General features: G+C 40.4%; 1 protein-coding gene and 1 pseudogene across 1 annotated transcript; both read right to left on the bottom strand.

Moving 5' to 3' along the window:
• Positions 1–3675: 3675 nt before the first annotated feature.
• LOC133024468 (hydroperoxide isomerase ALOXE3-like) lies at positions 3676–9464 on the bottom strand. Its single transcript, XM_061091581.1, has 14 exons — positions 9318–9464; positions 8871–9075; positions 8658–8739; positions 8437–8559; positions 8239–8342; positions 7204–7376; positions 6136–6279; positions 5795–5998; positions 5361–5447; positions 5039–5205; positions 4642–4763; positions 4439–4539; positions 3983–4153; positions 3676–3855 (listed from the first exon to the last, which is right to left on the bottom strand). Exons 1-14 carry the CDS (start codon positions 9462–9464, stop codon positions 3676–3678), a joined length of 2010 nt encoding a protein of 669 aa, XP_060947564.1.
• A 3700-nt stretch (positions 9465–13164) lies between these two features.
• LOC133024466 (hydroperoxide isomerase ALOXE3-like) lies at positions 13165–20045 on the bottom strand (annotated as a pseudogene).
• Between the last annotated feature and the right edge of the window lie 1511 nt (positions 20046–21556).

Here is a 21556-nt window from a genome sequence, read left to right on the forward strand (position 1 = left end):
GGTCACTCAATGGATCCGGTCCAGAAGAACTAACAAAATACCGGGTCCAGATTTTCCCTCTCTGTGCTCTGTTTTCTTGATCTCTGCCTCTTCTCCTCACAACCCTCCACCCTATTTAAGATCTTTACAAGACCACACCTCTTTTGGTCATTAAAATAAGTTCAGTCAGACAACTCACAATCTGACGTTTATTGCAACAGAACAGGTTTAGTGTTTGGCATCTAGGCTCCAACTTAATCACTCCCCTATATGATTACATAGGAAGAATTGGAATGTTGAGCAAATACTTGTAACCCTGTTGGAGCCTACAGGTGGATGCTGGGATGGTGGAGGGGCTGAAGCAACTGGTAGCAATACTGCAGCAGCAGTGCGAGCAAAGGGGATGATGATGATTTCTCTCTCCTTAAATAGCCCACCCTATAAGATGGGTGTGTATTATCGATGGTTGTGGAGAGTGGGGTTTGTCAAATGATGTATGTCACATGATTGGAGCAGCGCAGCTCGAGTTGGAAGCCTGAACTAGCTTGCAGGCGCGCTCCATAGGTGGTTGAACCTGTGTTTGTGGGGACTTTAAGAGACCTGTATGGGGACCCTACACAACTGTTATTTCTTATGCAATCAGCCATTCTTGGGGTGGAATGAGGTCAGGGCCTCAGGTTATAACCTGATTTGCATTCAGCGCTGCAACTTTCCTGCCTGGTACTGATAATAACAGTGTTGGACATGCTGGGACCCAGCACACTTACCTAACCTTGCATTGCATTACTTTACATTTATGCAACTTTTTTATCCAAAGTGACTTACAATAAGTGTATCAACCATGAGGGTACAATCCCAGAACAACAAGAATGAAGAAAGTATAATTTCTTCAAGAAAGCCAAACTACAAAGTGCTATAAGTAAGTGCCATTTAAGTGCTACTAAATTGTTAGTTTAAACTTTTATTCAAGGTATAGTCGGATCAGGTGTGTTTTTAGTGTAAGGTGGAAGATGTATAGACTTTCTGCTGTCCTGATGTCATTGGGGAGCTCATTCCACCATTTAGGAGCCAGGACAGTAAACAGTTGTGAGTTTAGCTCGCAGTGAGGGAGCAACAATCTGATTGGCAGATGCAGAGTGGAATGAACGGGATGGGATGTAACGTCTGATCATGTTTTGGATGTAGACTGCAGCCACTGGTAACCAGTGAATGGAGCGGAGGAGAGAAGTAGTGTGAATGAATTTGGGTATGTTAAAGACCAGTCGAGCCGCTGCATTCTGGATGAGCTGCAGAGGTCGGACGGTGCTAGCAGGTAGACCTGCCAGGAGGGAGTTGCAACAGTCTAGGCGTGAGATGACCAGGGCCTGGACCAGAACCTGCGCCACTTTCTGATTGAGAAGGGGACGTAGTCTCCTGATGTTGTGCAGCATCTATCTAAAGCAGCGATTATCAAACTGTGTCGGAGGCATAAAATGTGCGGCGCGCGACCAGCAGGGGGAAATGTGGGGCGGAACTAATGTTATTGCCGAACTATTGTTTTGTTGGCCGCATCTTTTTAACACCGGAACAGTAAACAAATTGTTGTTTCGCCGGAGCCAGGGGTCGGCAACCCGTGGCTCTGAAGCTGCATGCGGCTCTACAGCCCCTCTGCAGTGACTCCCTGTGCAGTGTTGTGCATGTCGCACATATTTTCCAGGAGCAGGCGAAGTGTGTGTGGTTGTGTTTGTGTGCTTTTTGTGCGTGTGTTCGTGTGTGTGTGTGAGTGGGTGCGCGCTCCCAGACACCGCACACACACAGGCCCCGCCACTGTGCCCCGCCCTCATTCACTCGCTTAGTTGAAAAGAAAGTATGATGAAGCCTAGCAGTGTCTAGATCAAATTTCCTCCATAGATTCAATAATAATGTACTAATATTTGCAGAATAATATATTTATAATTTTGCATGTAGAATGTTTTACATGCAATTAATTATTTGATACTTCGAAGAGGTACTTTTATGACAAAACTCCACTGATATTTAAAAGTAGATGTGCGGTGAAGTCAAAGGGTCAGGTTTCTGAATTGAAGCTCGTGTACGGGCTTCATGTGCATCGCTCTGTCCGGGTCCCACCGACCCATCTCCTCACGAGAGCCCAGGACCAAGAGCTGCACGTCCGGAGCAAGAATGACCCCGAATCTGAACAACATGGTCACGGGTGTCTAACACGGCACGGCACGGTTATTTTAGCCCCTGTTAGATTATAGCGCGGTTAGTACTCAGTGGAGTCGATAGTGTTTGGTGTCATCTAAATATAACACACACACAAATGTTTGTAATTCTATCTTAGTGAGGACACAGATTGGTATACTGCATTTTCTGGCCCCTTATCCTAACCAAAATGTCCTCTCATACCCAAAGTGTCCTCACTTTATCCAAAATGTCATCTTCCCCAACATGTTTTCAGTTTCCACAACATGTCTTAATTTCCCCCAACATGTCGTCACTTTGCCCAACATGTCTCAGCTTTACCCAACATGTCTGCACTGTCCCACTGTATTTATTATAAAGAGCCCTAACATAATGGTTTCAAAATGTGCATCAGTGTAACAGTCTGGCAATTTAAGTTTAATTGTAAAAGTGTTTTCTGTTTAGTAAATCTCTGTTGTGTGTGTTCTAGTTGTTTTCATGTTTGCACACCCTGTTTCTGTTTCCTGTTTTATTTTGTAGTCTCTGTTCCTTGTGTGTTGTCTCCGTCTTCACTTCCTCTCTGTGATTGTCAGCCCTGCCCTCATGTGTTTCACCTGTGGTCAATTGCCCCTGCCTTCCCTGTGTATTTAAGCCTCTGTCGTCCCTTTGTCCTCTGTTTGTTCATCTACCCTCCTGTCTTCCATGGTGCTGTCCTCATCTCCTGAGCTTTGTATCCCTGCGTAAGCCTCATGTTTTGTTTGTTACCTGTTAGTGTTACTGTTTTGTTTGTTTTGTTAAATAACTTATTTAATTAATTTACCTTTTACTTTATAATCTCTGCATTTGGGTCCATCTCTGCATCTAAACCGTAACAATCAGTCATGCACTTCTGATGGACATTAATTGATAAATCACGCAAGATGTTATAAAACTAAAAGGAGGTTGCAAATATGAGCTTGTGATGGAAATTCATCTTGAGATTTGAAATAATGAGATTCTCAGACTGGAGTTGCCTTTGAGTCTTTAATAGGAAGCTATGCAGAGGTTAACCAACTAGCAAGGGTGCTCAAAGTTGAACTGCCTCAAAGTCCTAAAAAGCCAATTCTTATACAGAGGCGTTTCAGAAAACATAACATGAAAAAATGACATGAAATCATCATCTGTCTATCATTACCGAATAAGGGCATACACACAGTTTGTCAAGGTCACAGCAGTAAGACACCGCCAAATAAGGAATTATTTCCTACATCCATCATATTACACACCATTACAGGAATGGAAAAAGCTTAAACTCAATGTTAGTAAAGAGTAAAAAGTTAAATTATATATCACCTTTTTGTTTAATAAAGTCAAAGGAATTTAAGCTATTATTTCCTACGTCCATCAATTAAGTTGTTGCTGAACAATTACACCACAGGCCCACATAACACAAATATTTTATCAAATCATGCAACACCTACCCACAACAAAAACACCTCCCAGGATGAAATACAGTTGGTTAATGATACAGAATTGATCTCTCTGACTTTCTCAAATAGACACGCTGTTCTCAATGCGAGAAGGGAGCAGGTAGTCATAGGGAACTTCAAGCTGCGAGTTTCTCTTTGTGATTTCTTCACCGAGGTATGACAACTCCGCTTGAAACTCCAGAATCACCTGTGTAAGCTCAGGCTCGTCAAATCTTGTCTCAGGATATTGACCCAAAGGAATCTGCCAATGACAAAGTCGAGACAGAAATATTAAAGCGGCAGAGTTCATCATGGTGGAAAAAATGACATTCTTATTCAATTATGCAAGTATGAATTAACAAATGCATTAATATTTAGATAAAACTTACATCATCACTGTGTTCATCTGAAAGTTGATTTATCAACACTGATATTGCAACAGTCTCTCCAACATTCGGGAGGGTCTCCATAATTGTCTCCATGCTTGACTGCCCTTTGGTGGTCGGAGGAGGTTTGTGCAATATCAATGTGGCATTCGGCGTCCAGAAGTAGTAGTCAAACTAGATGATGAGAGAAGTTTCAACATGGATGTAATGTATGATTCAACATTTTTGTATTTATGTATTCTTTTATTTCATGTAGTTAGGTGTGGCAAATTTGATGTCTGAATAATTGAATCTACTGAATCTCATTAAAAGTTACAAAAAAGTAATGTAAATGTAGGAAATGAAACTTGATAGTGGAAGAAGCAGATTCTACATCTACCCCACTTCCCATGTATTTGAAATGTGAAAACAAACCTCAATACATATTCCAGTGTCCTAAGTTTTCCACTCTTGCCTCACCTGTCCATTATTGACTGCTGCGTGTTGAGCCGACACTGTGAAGATGACCATGGTGATGAATCTTATCAATTCCTCAATGCAATGAAAGCAGTGTGGGAATCCTGTCGGCAGCACCACCATCATTAGTTAATGTTTGGCATTCACAATTTGCATTGGACATTTTTTATAGACTATATGTTGTATACAGAACATGGGTTAAATACCTGAGGCTTTGTTTCCCAAGAGGCCGTAGGTGAATATCTCACAGATCCAATCCTGCAGCTCTGTGTCTTTACAGACGTCAGCGTCTGAGGGATAGTAGTACTCCACTGCTGCCCTCACAAAGCTGGTTGACACAAAAAAATAGGATTCTGAGTAATTATGTGGAAGAATGTGGAAAAAAGAAGTGTGTAATATTCTTCCACAGGATTCACCGCCAGCTAGTGGTTGCTTTGATGACATTTTTAATACAAAATGAAAAAAAAAAAAAATCTCAGTGTATAAAAACATTAATTCCTGTCTCATACATGCTGCACCACTTCTTTACTGAAGACAAGCTGCTCGTTGTTAAACAGATTATTGAACTTATCTGCAATATTTATTACCTAAATTTAAAGTTACCTGTCTATGATGGACCACAGCTTCAATCCATCATCTCTGTAGAAGTAGTTGGGGATTGACTCCAGTCCTCGTGCAGCGATGTTCTCTGGCAGACAGATGGAGCTGTAGGTCATTTCACGGAGGGACCTTCTCATGATCTCTATCATCCCCTCAACTCCAGCTGTACTCTAATAATAAATTATCCAGAAATGTTTTCCATTAGACAATAGCTTTATAGCTATATAGCTTTGTTGTAAGTCTTATAGAAATTCAGTTTTTCAACAGTTCAAGATGAATAGAATAGTCCGGCTTTGACTGTATTATATATGTGAAAGAGCCTTACTTTTTCAAACATCCCATTAGGTCCCATTAGACCGACACGGCCTCTAATGTTTATGTCAAGAGTAGACTTGAAGTGTGGAATCAACAGCTGAAGAGAAAGAGAGGAACATTTTAAATGTCAAGTTAAGATGCTAATTCAGCCAGAATGACACAGAATCTACAACAAAAATGGGTTCTTCCCTGACCCATACCATATCCTTCACACTAACTAAATCTTTTTCGGTAGTTTTTGTGTGATATATTTATAACCGACAAGGAAATAAACAGCAGACAGCCCATCCTGGCTGTGTTGATCAGCAAAGAGAAGACACAACCATAACAAAACAGTTTTCCCTCAACTCATGAACAAAAACCTTAAATACCAGTAAAAAATCAGTCGAGATCCAAAAGAAAAACACATGTACGAGCAGAGTGATCTCTGCTGTGTAGTCGTACCTTGTAGAGGGGATGAATCACTGGGAAGCAGCGCAGAGTGGCGACAGTGTAGACCTCTCCCATGAAGTGAGTATTCATGAGGTGATGGACGGCTTCATGATCAAGTGAATCTGCGTTTTTGATAAACATCTTGGCCAGCAGCCAGTCCGTCTCCAGGTCACTGGGCAGAAAGATTGGATTCTTCTCTGAGGGCTGTTGATGCAGCTGGAATGTGACGAAAAACATTGACTTTGAAGTTTGAAGAGTGAAACAGGACTTTTGCAAAAATTAAAGAAAAACCATAAAGTAATTTGGAAAAGAATGTATTTCAATGACGACACTTGATTTTCGTATAAATATACCTGTATTGCAATTGGCATCAGTTTTTTTTCTGGGTTCAAGTAGAACAAACAGAGACCAGAAGTCACAGTCAGAGATTCTCCATTGTAGACATAAGTGGGAAGTCCATCCAGCTTCTTTTGGTCATAGAGGAATATATTGCCTTTCTGTATGGTAAGGAATCAAGACGCAACACGGATTTGTAATTAATCAGTGGATCAATAAACTTTAAATCAGACCTTTCAAACTAAACTAATGCATTCAAAGTGCTTATCAGGTGATTGACAAAACGTAGGTAAATATGAATTGAAAATAAGTTAAAAATAAATTAAGATTTACAGACGAACGCATACCAAAGCAATCAATAATGAAAAAGACAGCAATCAAACAAAGTTAAGAAATTAAATATATGTTTAATTAAACCATAAATCATAAAACACTACATTTAAGCCTAAACTAAATATTAACAAATCTGAGGGGTCTTCCCCCCCGCTTCAAAAACCACATGTATTTCAGATGCTTTGTTAGTTTTGTGGAGGTTTCATATATGTAAGCAACTTAATGTATATTTTATTTATTTTATAATTTTATAAGTATGAATCAATTAATGTTTGTCATACAGAAAAATCATCCATTCATCCATCCACCTATTGGAACCTTGGTAAATGGTTAAATGGTTCTTGGATCCATGTGTTTGGATGTGCTCACCAGTAGGTCTGTGACCCAGTCAACTTTAAACTATCTGTACCAGTAACAGTATTACACATCAACACATTCTATAGTCGTTTTTCAAGTCTTTTCCAATACCAGTAGCGAGTGTAAAGATTTCTAAAAAGGTGTGATGTGTATTATCCTTTAGGCTTTGTCACCACTGGAGAGGCAGAGTTTTAAATTAATTGTCACTGATTAATTGTGTTTGATGTTGTTTGTTGTCTCTGCTTGATATAAAAACATGCATTTGTCGCTCAGTGTTGCTCAAAGAGAAATGACATCACTTTGACAATAATCTTAAAATGTTAAATTTCTGTTTTTGATCTGAATCAATGATTCAAGGATTGAATTTATTTATTTTAATGTCTCTTCTTTCTTACCGCAATTTCCCTCCGCAGACTGCTGCCCTCAGCCAGGAACGGCTTCACCATCTCCTCTGTGACAGGGAAGTTCCGGGGAAGCTCTGAGCAGCGCTTGATCAAAGTGGGGTTGATTCCGTTCAGAAACTGGAATCCGTAAAAGTCATCATCCTTCCAGTGCTCTGCAACGTACTCTGAAGAAAAAAGAAACAGAGATATAAGGTTTTATCTGCTCAGGTTTGATCTACAACTTGATCCTATTCATATAAAATTCATGTATTTTTAATTTGTATAAAAAACCGAGAAGACAGAAGTTTTTATTTAACGAAAAGGAAGGCAATGTTTTCAACATTATCAGCTGATTTCAATAGATTTCCTTGTTGAAATTTGAGATGCAACAACCATAACAAGGGATATGGAATGATGCCTGTGCCTGTGGGAAAATAAACTGTAGTTAGCTGTTAACTAAACAATTTCAATTATGTAATGCTCTGTAACTATTACAATCTTATATATACTTATACAAATATACAGTATACAATTTAATTTTTCCAAAAACCTTAGTAAAACTGTTCATCGAAATAAATGTTGGTCACATCGTAGGTGCATTGTTTTTCATGATATCAAGCAGTATGTTGGAAACATTTGACTATATATTATAACATATGAATGATTGTTTTAACTTTGGAGGTAGGCTTACTCAATTCACATGTGTGGTTTACAGCAATTAGTCCATATATAAGTGCATAATAATCTGCTTTGGAGATTTAAATGATTACCAATCTGCCAATTTCTGTAAAATCACTTGTGAACTGATAATTCTGCGTCTCACACATCCTAACATGTAGCCACTTGTTACTGTATTTCTACAGCGGTTCTCCAGTCACATTCACAGCCACCAGACACCAGGTGTCAGACCATGGAACTTCTGATTAGTAAGACAACCTCAACCTACTGAGCCACAGCCAAACCTTATTTGTGAAACCCGACAGGACAAGACATTTTTGTTGAGGGAAGTCTATGATCTAATCTGAAGTACTGGAAAACAGGAAATACCTGACATTGGTGTCTTTTGGAAGTTAAAGAGTCTTTTCAGGTCGTCGAAATTTTCCCATTTTTCGATGGATCCCACCATTCCCTTGAAGTGGAATTTCCTTCCACTTATTTAAGACAAGGTAAAAGGGAAAGGGAAAAGAGAGCGTGAGTATATTAAAACCAGTTTGTGTTGTAAATCTTTATCAACAGTCGACCCACAGTTGTTTGGTTGTGTCTTGCATTTCATCTGTTTTGGCCTTAGAGAAGCGGATTTCAGCTGGAAGCTCAGACGCATTTTCAAAACCACTTATGTGGAGTAGTCCTTCAGCTAGAGGCTTCCACCTGAAAAAACAAAGGAACAACGTTACATAAAAGTAAATTGTCTCAAAGCGGATCTGCCTGGCTCTGTAGGTACAGGACCTACTGTGCTGCACACTTACTGGTACAAGCTCTTTTTAAGCATCAGCTCTTTTTTCCGGTGCTCAATCAACAGGGGATGGTCGTCCTCAAAATACTTCATGGCTGAAAAGTGAAAAGTACGTTAAGGAAGACAAATTTCACCTTTCAAACAATTTTAAGATTTAATCTCCCCCCAAAATATATAATGTTTAATAAAAAAGATCTATCAAATGAATAATAATACAATATCAGACCTCTCCCTCCTCTCAGCTCAACATACTCTCCCCTGGAAATCCATCTGTGACAGGGGAAGAGAATGGCGTCTCCCTCTGGAGTCGTCACCTCTATGGTGGAGCAGTACCACTCGTCTTCTCGGGTAAAGAGACGGGGATCCTTCTCCACCTTGACCAGCAGAAGTTTCCCCAGAGACGCACTGGTTTTCACCATGTAGATCCCAGTCTGGAAGTAAGAGTTAATGTCAATATAAACAGTGAAGTAAGTGCGACATCTGTTAAAGGGTTGGGTTTGATGTTACCAGTCTAATAAACATTTCCCAGTACACAGAGATAGACAAACATGGCAGCTGGCTGGTGAAAGTGGGAGAAACACCACACCTTGAATTAACCTACGAAACAAAACAAGTGGTTGAAATTTTGCTTGTTAATACATTTTAGAGTGTCGTGCAGGTGGATTTAACTTACTTTCCCGGTACAGAGGTCTTTGCCGAAGTTGTCCAGATCAGTTTGCTCACTTTCTCCGTCACTTCCAATTAGAGTGACAGAAACATGATCCCATGTTCCTGCACTTGGCATGTCACCTGTTGACACCTGAAGCTTGTACTCAGCCATGGTCACTCAGTGGATCCGGTCCAGAAAAACTAGCAAAATACCAGGTCCAGATTTTTCCTCTCCGTGCTCTGTTTTCTTGCTCTCTGCCTCTTCTCCTCACAACCCTCAACCCTATTTAAGACCTTTACATTACCACACCTCTTTTGGTCCTTAAACATATTCCGGTCAGACAACTCACGGGCAAACGTTTATTGCAGCAGAACAGGTTTGGGCTTCCGATCCAACTTGCTCACTCCCCCATATGGTTACACAGGAAGGATTGGAATGTTGAGCAAATACTTGTAACCCCCCATTGGAGCCTACAGGTGGATGCTAGGGTGCTGGAGGGGCTGAAGCAACTGGTAGCAATACTGCAGCAGCAGTGCGAGCAAAGGGGACACATGTAAACCTCTGTTTACATGTGTTAATTGAACTCAAACTGACTTTGTACTCAGAGACCGAACACCTCTGATAGGGTGAGATGTGACCTCTTAACAGGGGTGTTTCCAGAAACTTAAGGAACTTTAAGAGACCTACATGGGGACCCTACACAATCGTTATTTCTTATGTAATCAGCCACTCGTTATGGCTGGTCAGGGCCTCAGGTAATAGCCTGATTTGCATATAGCGCTGCAACATTCCTGCCTGCTAAAACAGGTTTGGTCAAGCTGGGACCCAGCCCACTAACCTAACCATTGCATAAGCATTACATTACATTTAGCAGACATTTTTATCCAAAGTGACTATACGTGTATCAACCATGAGGTTACAAACCCAGAACAACAAGAATGAAGAAAGTATAATTTCGCATTTGCAGATGCAGAGTGGAGTGAGGGTAGGGGTGTAACGTTTGATCATTTCTTGGATGTAGACTGGATTAGATCCGTTTGAATTGGATGCGGGCAGCCTGCATTCTGGATGAGCTGCAGAGGTCGTACGGTGCTAGCAGGTAGACCTGCCAGGAGGGAGTTGCAACAGTCTACAGCCGTGGCCAAAAGTTTTGAGTGACACAAATATACATTTTCACAAAGTCTGCTGCCTCAGTTTTTATAATGGCAATTTGCATATACTCTAGAATGTTATGAAGAGTGATCAGATGAATTGCAATTAATTGCAAAGTCCCTCTTTGCCACGAAAATTAACTTAATCCCCAAAAAACCATTTCCACTGCATTTCAGCCCTGCTACAGAAGGACCAGCTGACATCATGTCAGTGATTCTCTTGTTAACACAGGGGAGAGTGTTGATGGGGACAAGTCTGGAGATCACTCTGTCATGCTGATTTAGACAGAACAGCAGACTGGAAGCTTTAAAAGGAGGGTGGTGCTTGAAATCATTGTTCTTCCTCTGTTAACATGGTTACCTGCAAGGGAACACATGCAGTCATCATTGTTTTGCCCAAAAAGGGCTTCAGAGGCCAGGATATTGCTGCCAGTAATATTGCACCTGAATTTACCATTTATCGGATCATCAAGAACTTCAAGGAGAGAGGTTCAATTATTGTTAAAAAGGCTTCAGGGAGCCCAAGGAAGTCCAGCAAGCGCCAGGACCGTCTCCTAAAGTTGATTCAGCTGCAGGATCGGGGCACCACTAGTGCAGAGGTTGGTCAGGAATGGCAGCAGGCAGGTGTGAGTGCATCTGCACGCACAGTGAGGCGAAGACTTTTGGATGATGGCCTGGTGTCAAGAAGGGCAGCAAAGAATCCATTTATCTCCAGGAAAAACATCAGGGACAGACTGATATTCTGTCAATGGTATAGGGATTGGACTGCTGAGGACTAGGGAAAAGTAAATTTTTCTGATGAATCCCCTTACCGATTGTTTAGGGCATCTGGAAAAAAGCTTGTCTGGAGAAGAAAAGGTGAGCGCTACCATCAGTCCTGTGTCGTGCCAACAGTAAAGCATCCTGAGAACATTAATGTGTGGGGTTGCTTCTCAGTCAAGGGAGTGGGCTCACTAACAAGTTTGCCAAAGAACACAGCCATGAATAAAGAATGGTACCAAAACATCCTCCGAGAGCAACTTCTCCCAACCATCCAAGAACAGTTTGGTGTGGAACAATGCCTTTTCCAACATGATGGAGCACCTTGCCATCAAGCGAAAGTGATAACTAAGTGGCTCGGGGAACAAAACATAAAAATTTTGGGTCCATGGCTAGGAAACTCCCCAGACCTTAATCCAATTGAGAATTTGTGGTCAATCTTCAAGAGGCGGGTGGACAAACAAAAACCCACAAATTCTGACAAAGTCCAAGCATTGATTATGCAAGAATGAGCTAACATCAGTCAGGATGTGGCCCAGAAGTTAATTGACAGCATACCAGGGCGACTTGCAGAGGTCTTGAAAAGGAAGGGTCAACACTTTAAATATTGACTCTTTGCATAAACTTAATGTAATTGTCAATAAACTCCTTTGACACTTATGAAATGCTTGTTATTACACTTCAGTATACCATAGTTACATCTGATAAAAAGATCTGAAAACACTGAAGCAACACACTTTGTGAAAACCAATACTTATGTCATTCTCAAAACTTTTGGCCACGGCTGTAGGCGTGAGATGACCAGGACCTGGACCAGAACCTGCGCCACCTTCTGAGTGAGAAGGGGACGTAGTCTCCTGATGTTGTGCAGCATGTATCTACAGCAGCGATTAACAAACTGTGTCGGAGGCAGAACATGTGGGGCGCGCGACCAGGAGGGGGAAATGTGAGGCGGAACTAATGTTCCAGTCGAACTGATGTTTTGACGTCCGCATTTCTTTAACTGCGGAACAGTAAAACAAATCGTTGTTTTTTTGTTGTCAGTGGTCGGCAACCAGTGCCTCTCTTCAGCGCCTCTGCAGTGGCTCCCTGTACAGTGTTGTACATACTTACCAGGAGCGAGCGAATGTGTGTGTGGGTGTGTTTGTGTGCTTGTTTGTGTGTCTTTTTGTGCGTGTGTCTGTGTGTGTGGGTGTGGGCTCCCAGACAGCGCACAGACACACACACAGGCCCCGGCACTCTGCCATTCACTCGCTTAGAGAGACACTCACAGTGAGATCAGAGCTCGTTCACGTGAAGCAGCCGGTCAGGGACAAACAACAGATAGTGTTCAAAAACCAAGATGAAAAGAAAGTATGATGAAGCCTAGCAGTATCTAGATCTAATTCCCTCTATAGATTGAATAATAATGTTTGCAGAATAATATATTTATAATTTTGCATGTAGAATGTTTTACATGCAATTAAGTATTTGATACATCGAAGAGTTACTTTTATTACAAAACTCCACTGATATTTAAAAGTAGATGTGCAGTGAAGTCAAAGAGCCAGGTTGCTGAATTGAAGCTCGAGTGCGGGCTTCATGTGCACCGCTCTGTCCGGGTCCCACCGACCCATCTCCTCACGAGAGCTGCACATCCGCACTGTCTGGAGGGAGAATGACCCCGAATCTGAACAACATGGTAACGGGTTTTTAACACGGGGACGGCACGGGTATTCTAGCCCCTGTTAGATTATAGCGGGGTTAGTATTCAGTGGAGTCGATAGTGTTTGGTGTCGTCTAAATATAACACACACACAAATGTTTGTAATTCTATCTTAGTGAGGACACAGATTGATATAATGCCTTTCCGAGCCCCTTAATCTAACCAAAATGTCATCACTGTCCCAATGTTTACTTCTGATGGACATGAATCGATAAATTACGCATGATGTTATAAAAATAAAGGGAGGTTGCAAATATGAGCGTCTACAAGTTTAATGGATTCGAAGTTGAACACAGTTATACATAGTACATTGTTATCTTTATTGTTTAAGCAAATAATTCATGTATTTCCCCAAAACACAAAATCAGTGTGTTTTCTTACAGATAATTCATCTCTGCCATCATGTCGGTTACAGGAATGGAAAAAGCTCAAATTCAATGTTAGTAAAGAGTAAAAAGTTAAATTATATATCGCCTTTTTGTTTAATAAGGTCAGAGTAATGTTTAAGTTATTATTTCCTACGTCCATCAATTAAGTTGTTGCTGAGCAACTACACAACAGGCCCACATAACACAAATATTTTATCAAATCATGCAACACCTACCCACAACAAAAACACCTCCCAGGATGAAATACAGTTGGTTAATGATACAGGATAGATCTCTCTGACTTTCTCAAATAGACACGCCGCTCTCAATGCGAGAAGGGAGCAGGTAATCATAGGGCACTTCAAGCTGCGGGTTTCTCTTTGCGATTTCTTCACCGAGTTTTGACAACTCCGCTTGAAACTCCAGAATCACCTCTGTAAGCTCAGGTTCGTCAAATCTTTTCTCAGGATATTGACCCAAAGGAATCTGCCAATGACAAAGTCGAGACAGAAATATTACAGCAGCAGAGTTTATCATGGTGGAAAAAATGACAAATTCTTATTCAATTATGCAAGTATGAATTAACAAATGCATTAATATTTAGATAAAACTTACAACATCACTGTATTCCTCTGAAAGTATATTTATCAACATTAATATGTCGACAGTCTCTCCAACATTCGGGAGGGTCTCCATTATTGTCTCCATGCTTGACTGCCCCTTGGTGGTCGGAGGAGGTTTGTGCAATATCAATGTGGCATTCGGAATCCAGTAGTAGTAGTCAAACTAGATGATGAGAGAAGTTTTAACATGCATGTAATGTATGATTAAACATTTTTGTATTTATGTATTATTATTTTATTTCATGTAGTAAGGTGTGGCAAATTTGATGTCAAAATAATTGAATCGACTGAATCTCATTAAAAGTTACAAAAAAAGTGATGTAAATGTAGGAAATGAAACCTGATAGTGGAAGAAGCAGATTACACATCTGCCACTCGTCCCATATATTTGAAATGTGAAAACAAACCTCAGCACATATTCCAGTGTCCTAACTTGTTCACTCTTGCCTCACCTGTCCATTATTGACTGCTGCGTGTTGAGCCGACACTGTGAAGATGACCATGGTGATGAATCTTATCAATTCCTCAATGGAATGAAAGCAGTCTGGGAATCCTGTCGGCAGCACCACCATCATAAGTTAATGTTCGGCATTCACAATTTGCAGTGGACATTTTTTATAGACAATATGTTGTATACAGAACATTGGTTAAATACCTGAGGCTTTGTTTCCCAAGAGGCCGTAGGTGAATATCTCACAGATCCAATCCTGCAGCTCTGTGTCTTTACAGACGTCAGCGTCTGAGGGATAGTAGTACTCCACTGCTGCCCTCACAAAGCTGGTTAACACAAAACAATAGAATTCTGAGTAATTATGTGGAAGAATGTGGAAAAAAGAAGTCCCTATCAAAACCCACAGACTGAATTTAAACATGGACATCATGACAGCTCCCCAAAAGTGAGGCCAAAGCATCTCAATTGACACCTGGAGTTTCTCTGACCAGCCACCTTGTGAAAAGTATGTAACATTTCTTCCAAAGGATTCACCGCCAGCTGATGGCTGCTTTGATGACATTTTTAATACAAAAATGAAAAAAAAACAAAGCTCAGCAGTATGTAAATACATTAATTCCTGTCTCCTACATGCTGCACCACTTCTTTACTGAACTCAAGCTGCTGATTGTAAAACAGATCAGTGAACCTATCTGCAATATTTATTACCTAAATTTGAAGTTACCTGTTGATGATGGACCATAGCTTCAATCCATCATCTCTGTAGTAGTAGTTGGGGATTGACTCCAGTCCTCGTGCAGCGATGTTCTCTGGCAGACAGACGGAGCTGTAGGTCATTTCACGTAGGGACCTTCTCATGATCTCTATTATCCCTTCAATTCCAGTTGTACTCTAATAATAAATTATCCAGAAATATTTTCTATTAGACAAATATAACTTTGTTGTAAATCAAGATGAATACAATAGTCCGGTTTGATGTGAAAGAGCCTTACTGTTTTAAAGATCCCATCAGGTCCTATTAGTTTGGGACGGCCTACAATGTTTATGTTGAGAGTGGACTTGAAGTGTGGAATCAGCAGCTGAAGAGAAAGAGGGTGTTAAGATGTTTATTTCAGCCAGAATGGCACAGAATCTACAACAAAAAATGGGTTCTTCCCTGACCCATACCATATCCTTCCCACCAACTTAATCTGGTAGTTTTTGTGTGATATATTTATAACAAACAAGGAAATAAACAGCAACACATCCTGGCTGTGTTGATCAGCAACGAGAAGACACAACCATAACAGGTTTCCCTCAACTCATGAACAAAAACCTTAAATAAAATTGTAAATGGTTTTGTATTTATAGAGCGCTTTTCTAGTTTTGTATGACCACTTAAAGTGCTTTACAGTACAGTTTTACATTCACCCATTCACACACACATTCACACAGTGCATCTATTCGCAGCACTTTGTTATTCTATTGGCGGCCATTCGGGGTTCAGCATCTTGCCCAAGGACATTTCGGCATGCAGATGGGTCAGACTGGCGTTTGAACTGCCGACCTTCAGGTTGGAGGACGACCACTCTACCCCTCAGCCACAGCCGCCCTAGTCAAACATCAGTTCAGATCCAAAAGACAAACACAGGTACGAGCAGAGTGATCTCTGCTGTGTCATCGTACCTTGTAGAGCGGATGAATCACAGGGAAGCAGCGCAGAGTGGCGACAGTGTAGAGCTCTCCCATGAAGTGAGTATTCATGAGGTGATGGCCGGCTTCATGATCCAGCATATCTGTGTTTTTGATATACATCTTGGCCAGCAGCCAGTCGGTCTCCAGGTCACTGGGCAGAAAGATGGGATTCTTCTCTGAGGGCTGTTGATGCAGCTGGAATGTGATGAAAAATATTGACTTTTAAATAGTTAGAAGAGTGAAACTGGACTTTTGAAAAAATGAAAGATAAATCATATTATAATTTGGAAAATAATGTGATTCAATGACGACACCTGATTTTTATATAAATATACCTGTATTGCAATTGGCATCAGTTTGTTTTCTGGGTTCAAGTAGAACAAACAGAGACCAGAAGTCACAGTCAGAGGTTCTCCATTATAGACATAAGTGGAGAGTCCATCCAGCTTCTTTTGGTCATAGAGGAATATATTGCCTTTCTGTATGGGAAGGAATCAAGATGCAACACAGATTTGTAATCAATCAATGGACCAATCAACCTTAAATCAGACCTTTCAAACTAAACTAATGCATTCAAAGTGCTTTACAGGTGATTGACAAAACATAGGATGGTAAAAATCATTTGAAAATAAGTTTAAAAAAAAATGAAGATTTAAAGACGAACCCATAACAAAGCAATCAGTAAGGGAAAAGACAGCAATCAAACAAAGTTAAGAAATTAAATATATGTCTAATTGAACCATAAATTATAAAACACTACATTTAAGCCTAAACTAAATATTAACAAATCTGAGCGGTCTTTCCCCCCGCTTCAAAAACCACATGTATTTCAGATGCTTTGTTGGTTTTGTGGATGTTTCACATATGTAAGCAACTTAATTTATATTTTATTTATTTTATAATTTTGTTAGTATCAATCAATTAATGTTTGTCATACAGAAAAATAATCCATTCATCCATCCACCTATTGTGACATTAGTAAATGGTTAAATGGTTCTTGGATCCCTGTGTTTGAATGTGCTCACCAGTAAGTCTGTGACCCAGTCAACTTTAAACTATCTGTACCAGTAACAGTATTACACATTAACACATTTTGTAGTATTTTTTCAGAGTCTTTTTCAATACCAGTAGCCAGTGTAAAGATTTTGAAAAAGGTGTGATGTGTGCTGTCCTTTTGGGCTTCTTCACCACTGTTGAGGCCGAGTTTTAAATTAATTGTCGCTAATAGATTGTGTTGAATGTTGTTTGTTGTCTCTGCTTGTTATAAAAACATGCATTTGTCTCTCAGCGTTGCTAAAAGAGAAATTGCATCACTTTAACAAATGTTAAATTGCTGTTTTCAATCTGAATCAATGATTCAAGGATTGAGGATGAGAAAAGATTATTTTATTCTCTCTTCTTTCTTACCCCAATTTCCCTCCGCAGACTGCTGCCCTCAGCCAGGAACGGCTTCACCATCTCCTCTGTGACAGGGAAGTTTCGGGGAAGCTCTGAGCAGCGCTTGATCAAAGTGGGGTTGATTCCGTTCAGAAACTGGGATCCGTAAAAGTCATCCTCCTTCCAGTGTTCTGCAACGTACTCTGAAAAAAAAGAAACAGAGATATAAGGTTTTATCTGCTCAGGTTTGATGTACAACGTGATCCTATTCATATAAAACTCATGTCTTTTTAATTTAAAGACAGAAGTTTTTATCAAACGAAAAGGAAGAAAATGTTTTCAACATTATCAGCTGATTTCAATAGATTTCCTTGAAATTTGAGATGCAACAACTATAACAAAGGATATGGAATGATGCATGTGCCTGTGGGAAATGAAACTGTAGTTAGGTGTTAACTTAACAATTTCAATTATGTAATGCTCGATAACTATTACAATATTACATATACATATATACAATTCCATTTTTTAGTGCCTAGTAAAGTTATCCAAAAACCTAAGTTAAACTGTTCATAGAATAAATGTTGGTCACATCGTAGGTGCATTGTTTTTCATGATATCGAGCAGTATGTCAGAAACATTTAGCCTATATATAATAACATATGAATGATTGTTTTAACTTTGGAGGTAAGCTTAGTCAATTCACATGTGTGGTTTACAGCAATGAGTCCATATATAAGTGTATAATAATCTGCTTTGGAGATTTAAATGATTACCAATCTGCCAATTTCTGTAAAATCCCACATCCTAACATGTAGCCACTTGTTACTGTATTTCTACAGCGGTTCTCCAGTCACATTCACAGCTACCAGACGCCAGGTATCAGACCACCGATCTTCTGATTAGTAAGACAACCTCTACCTGCTGAGCCACAGCCACCTCTGATTTGTGAAACCAGAGAGGAAAAGACATTTCTGTGGAGGAAATCTATGATCTAATCTGAAGTACTGGAAAATAGGAAATACCTGACATTGTAGTCTTTTTGAAGTTAAAGAGTCTTTTCAGGTCGTCGAGATTTTTCCATTTTTCGGTGGATCCGACCATTCCCTTAGAGTGGAATTTCATTCAACTTAATTATGACAAGCGAAAAGGGAAAGAGAAAAAAAGAGCGTGAGAATATTGAAACCAGTTTGTGCTGTAAATCTTTATCTACAGTCGACCCACAGTTGTATGGCTGTCTTTCGCATTTCGTTCTTTTTGTTCAAAGAGAAGCGGATTTCAGCTGGTAGCTCAGACGCATTTTCAAAACCACTTATGTGGAGTAGTCCTTCAGCTAGAGGCTTCCACCTGAAAAAAACGGAGGAACAACGTCACATAAAAGTAAATTGTCTCAAAGCGGATCTGCCTGGCTCTGTAGGTACAGGACCTACTGTGCTGCACACTTACTGGTACAAGCTCTTTTTAAGCATCAGCTCTTTTTTCCGGTGCTCAATCAACAGGGGATGGTCGTCCTCAAAATACTTCATGGCTGAAAAGTGAAAAGAACATTAAGGAAGACAAATTTCACCTTTTAAACAATTTTAAGATTTAATCTCCCCCCAAAATATATAATGTTTAATAAAAAAGATCTATCAAATGAATAATAATACAATATCAGACCTCTCCCTCCTCTCAGCTCCACATACTCTCCCCTGGAAATCCATCTGTGACAGGGGAAGAGAATGGCGTCTCCCTCTGGAGTCGTCACTTCTATGGTGGAGCAGTACCACTCGTTTTCTCGGGTAAAGAGACGGGGATCCTTCTCCACCTTGACCAGCAGAACTTTCCCCAGAGATGAACTGGTTTTCAACGTGTAGGTCCCGGTCTGGAAGTAGGAGTGAATGTAAATATAAACAGTGAAGTAAGTGCGACATCGTATGAAAAGGGTTGGGTTTGATGTTATCAGTCTCACAAGCATTTCCCAGTACACAGAGATAGACAAACATGGCAGTTGGCTGGTGAAAGTGAGACTAACACCACGCCTTGAATAAACCTTAAAACAAAACAAGTGGTTGAAATTTGCTGTCACATGGTAGATTTTTTCAGATGATAGATGTGATCCACAAAAATGTAATCGATTTGTTCTAGTAGAAATCTGCTCATCTTAACTGAAAAATTGGTGTTGATCAAACTTTGATTAGGTAGAAACTATGTAAAATAAAATAAGGACTGATTCAAATAGACTAAATCTGAACCAGGGAGGAAGCGAACCAGTAGAAATGGGCCTTAATGAGAGATTTAAAATAGTATACAGAGTTTGTTGGACTGCCCACCTCAAGGACATTGATCCAGAGAGTGGACGCCCTGACAGGAAAGGCCTGGTCACCTTGTGGATGTACTATCCTTTAGTATGTTAATACATTTTAGAGTGTCGTGCAGGTGGATTCAACTTACTTTCCCGGTGCAGAAGTCTCTACCCAAGTTGTCCAGTTCATTTTTCTCACTCTCCCCGTCACTTCCAATTAGAGTGACAGAAAAATGATCCCATGTTCCTGCACTTGGCATGTCACCTGTTGTCACCTGAAGCTTGTACTCAGCCATGGTCACTCAGTGGATCCGGTCCAGAATACTAGAAAAATACCAGGTCCAGATTTTTCCTCTCCTTGCTCTGTTTTCTTGCTCTCTGCCTCTTCTCCTCACAACCCTCCACCCTATTTAAGATCTTTACAAGACCACACCTCTTTTGGTCATTTGGTTAGTAATGATGGCAAGTCACGTATAGTCACATGTAATTATGTAAATAAAATCTGCCCCTGGAGATAAAGGGTGTTATCTAAATGAAACACAAGATACTCAAGGATCAGACCCACACAGGACAAAACCATGATGTTGCATGTTAGACCTTCAGAATGTTCAAACCTATATTTAGGGCCCGAGCACCTCCGGTGGGAGGCCCTATTGAAATTGTAAGGATTATTCTGAGCGTAGTGAATGGGCTTTTTTAGGGCTTTTCCATGCTCAAAAATGTTTTAAACTTTGCAGTTAGGTAGAAATGTGTGACAATTTACGTATTCTGGAGTTATTGGAAATAGGCGTGGCAAAATAGCTCAACAGCGCCAGCTACGGATAAGGCCCCTCATTTAGCATTCACTGATCCTCACGAAAAAAAAGACGGTTGTGTATCATGACCAGACGCATAAAAAAGTCTCTCAGTGCATTATGAAAAACGCAACAGGAAGCCGGCCATTTTGGATTTAGTGGCCATTTTGGCCATATTCCACGTTTTTACTTTGATGTACTTGTCGTAGGGCTTTCATCGGATCAACTTTAAATTTAGACGAGTGTCATCACAACAATATGGAGATCAAAAGTTATCACAAAAAATCAACTTTTCGTCAGAGCGTGTGACCGTGGCGCTGCGTCAACGTTTGATTAAACGCCATCAAAACACGGTTGTCTGTATCTAGGACATATTTGGTCCAATCCAGTCCAAACTAGACACATAAGACAAGAGTCACGACCCGAAGACATCGACCAAGAATCGTGACTTAAAATCACAGCGCACCCTGGTGGCAGCAGAAAATGTCTTGTTTTTGGTACGTCTCACACTTGGAAGTATTCCTCCTCATCCACTTTGCGCAACCATGTCAAACTGTGTCACATGGGTCTCAAGACATTGATAATGAAGATATAAGATTACTGTGACTTTTCGTCAAACGCCATATTAATGGCGTCACATCAAAGTTCATCACCTCGCCATGACACACAAAAACGCTGTAACTTCCGTGTTCATGGGCCCATCTCCCTCAAACTACATGTGTGTGTGTCAATAGGCCCCCCCTGAAAGCTGTCAGATGGGTATAAGGAATGGGCGTGGCAAAATAACTGACTAGCGCCCCCTAAAGGGCAGCCCCGGGCACTACGATTGGCCTACTTCTACAAAAATCAACAGGGACATGTGTCTTTTCATGATAAAGAAATAAGTCTCTTGAATAGATATGCTAGAGTAAACAGGAAGCCGGCCATTTTGGATTTTGTGGCCATTTTGGCCATATTCTGCATATTTACTTTGACATACTTGTCGTAGGGCTTTCATCAGATCAACTTAAAATTTAGATCAGTGTCTTCACAACAAGATGGAGATCTAAAGTTATTTGAATTTGAATTTTATCTGAG

The sequence above is a fragment of the Limanda limanda genome, chromosome 18 (assembly GCF_963576545.1).
Source record: "Limanda limanda chromosome 18, fLimLim1.1, whole genome shotgun sequence".
In the NCBI taxonomy this organism is placed as follows: domain Eukaryota; kingdom Metazoa; phylum Chordata; class Actinopteri; order Pleuronectiformes; family Pleuronectidae; genus Limanda; species Limanda limanda.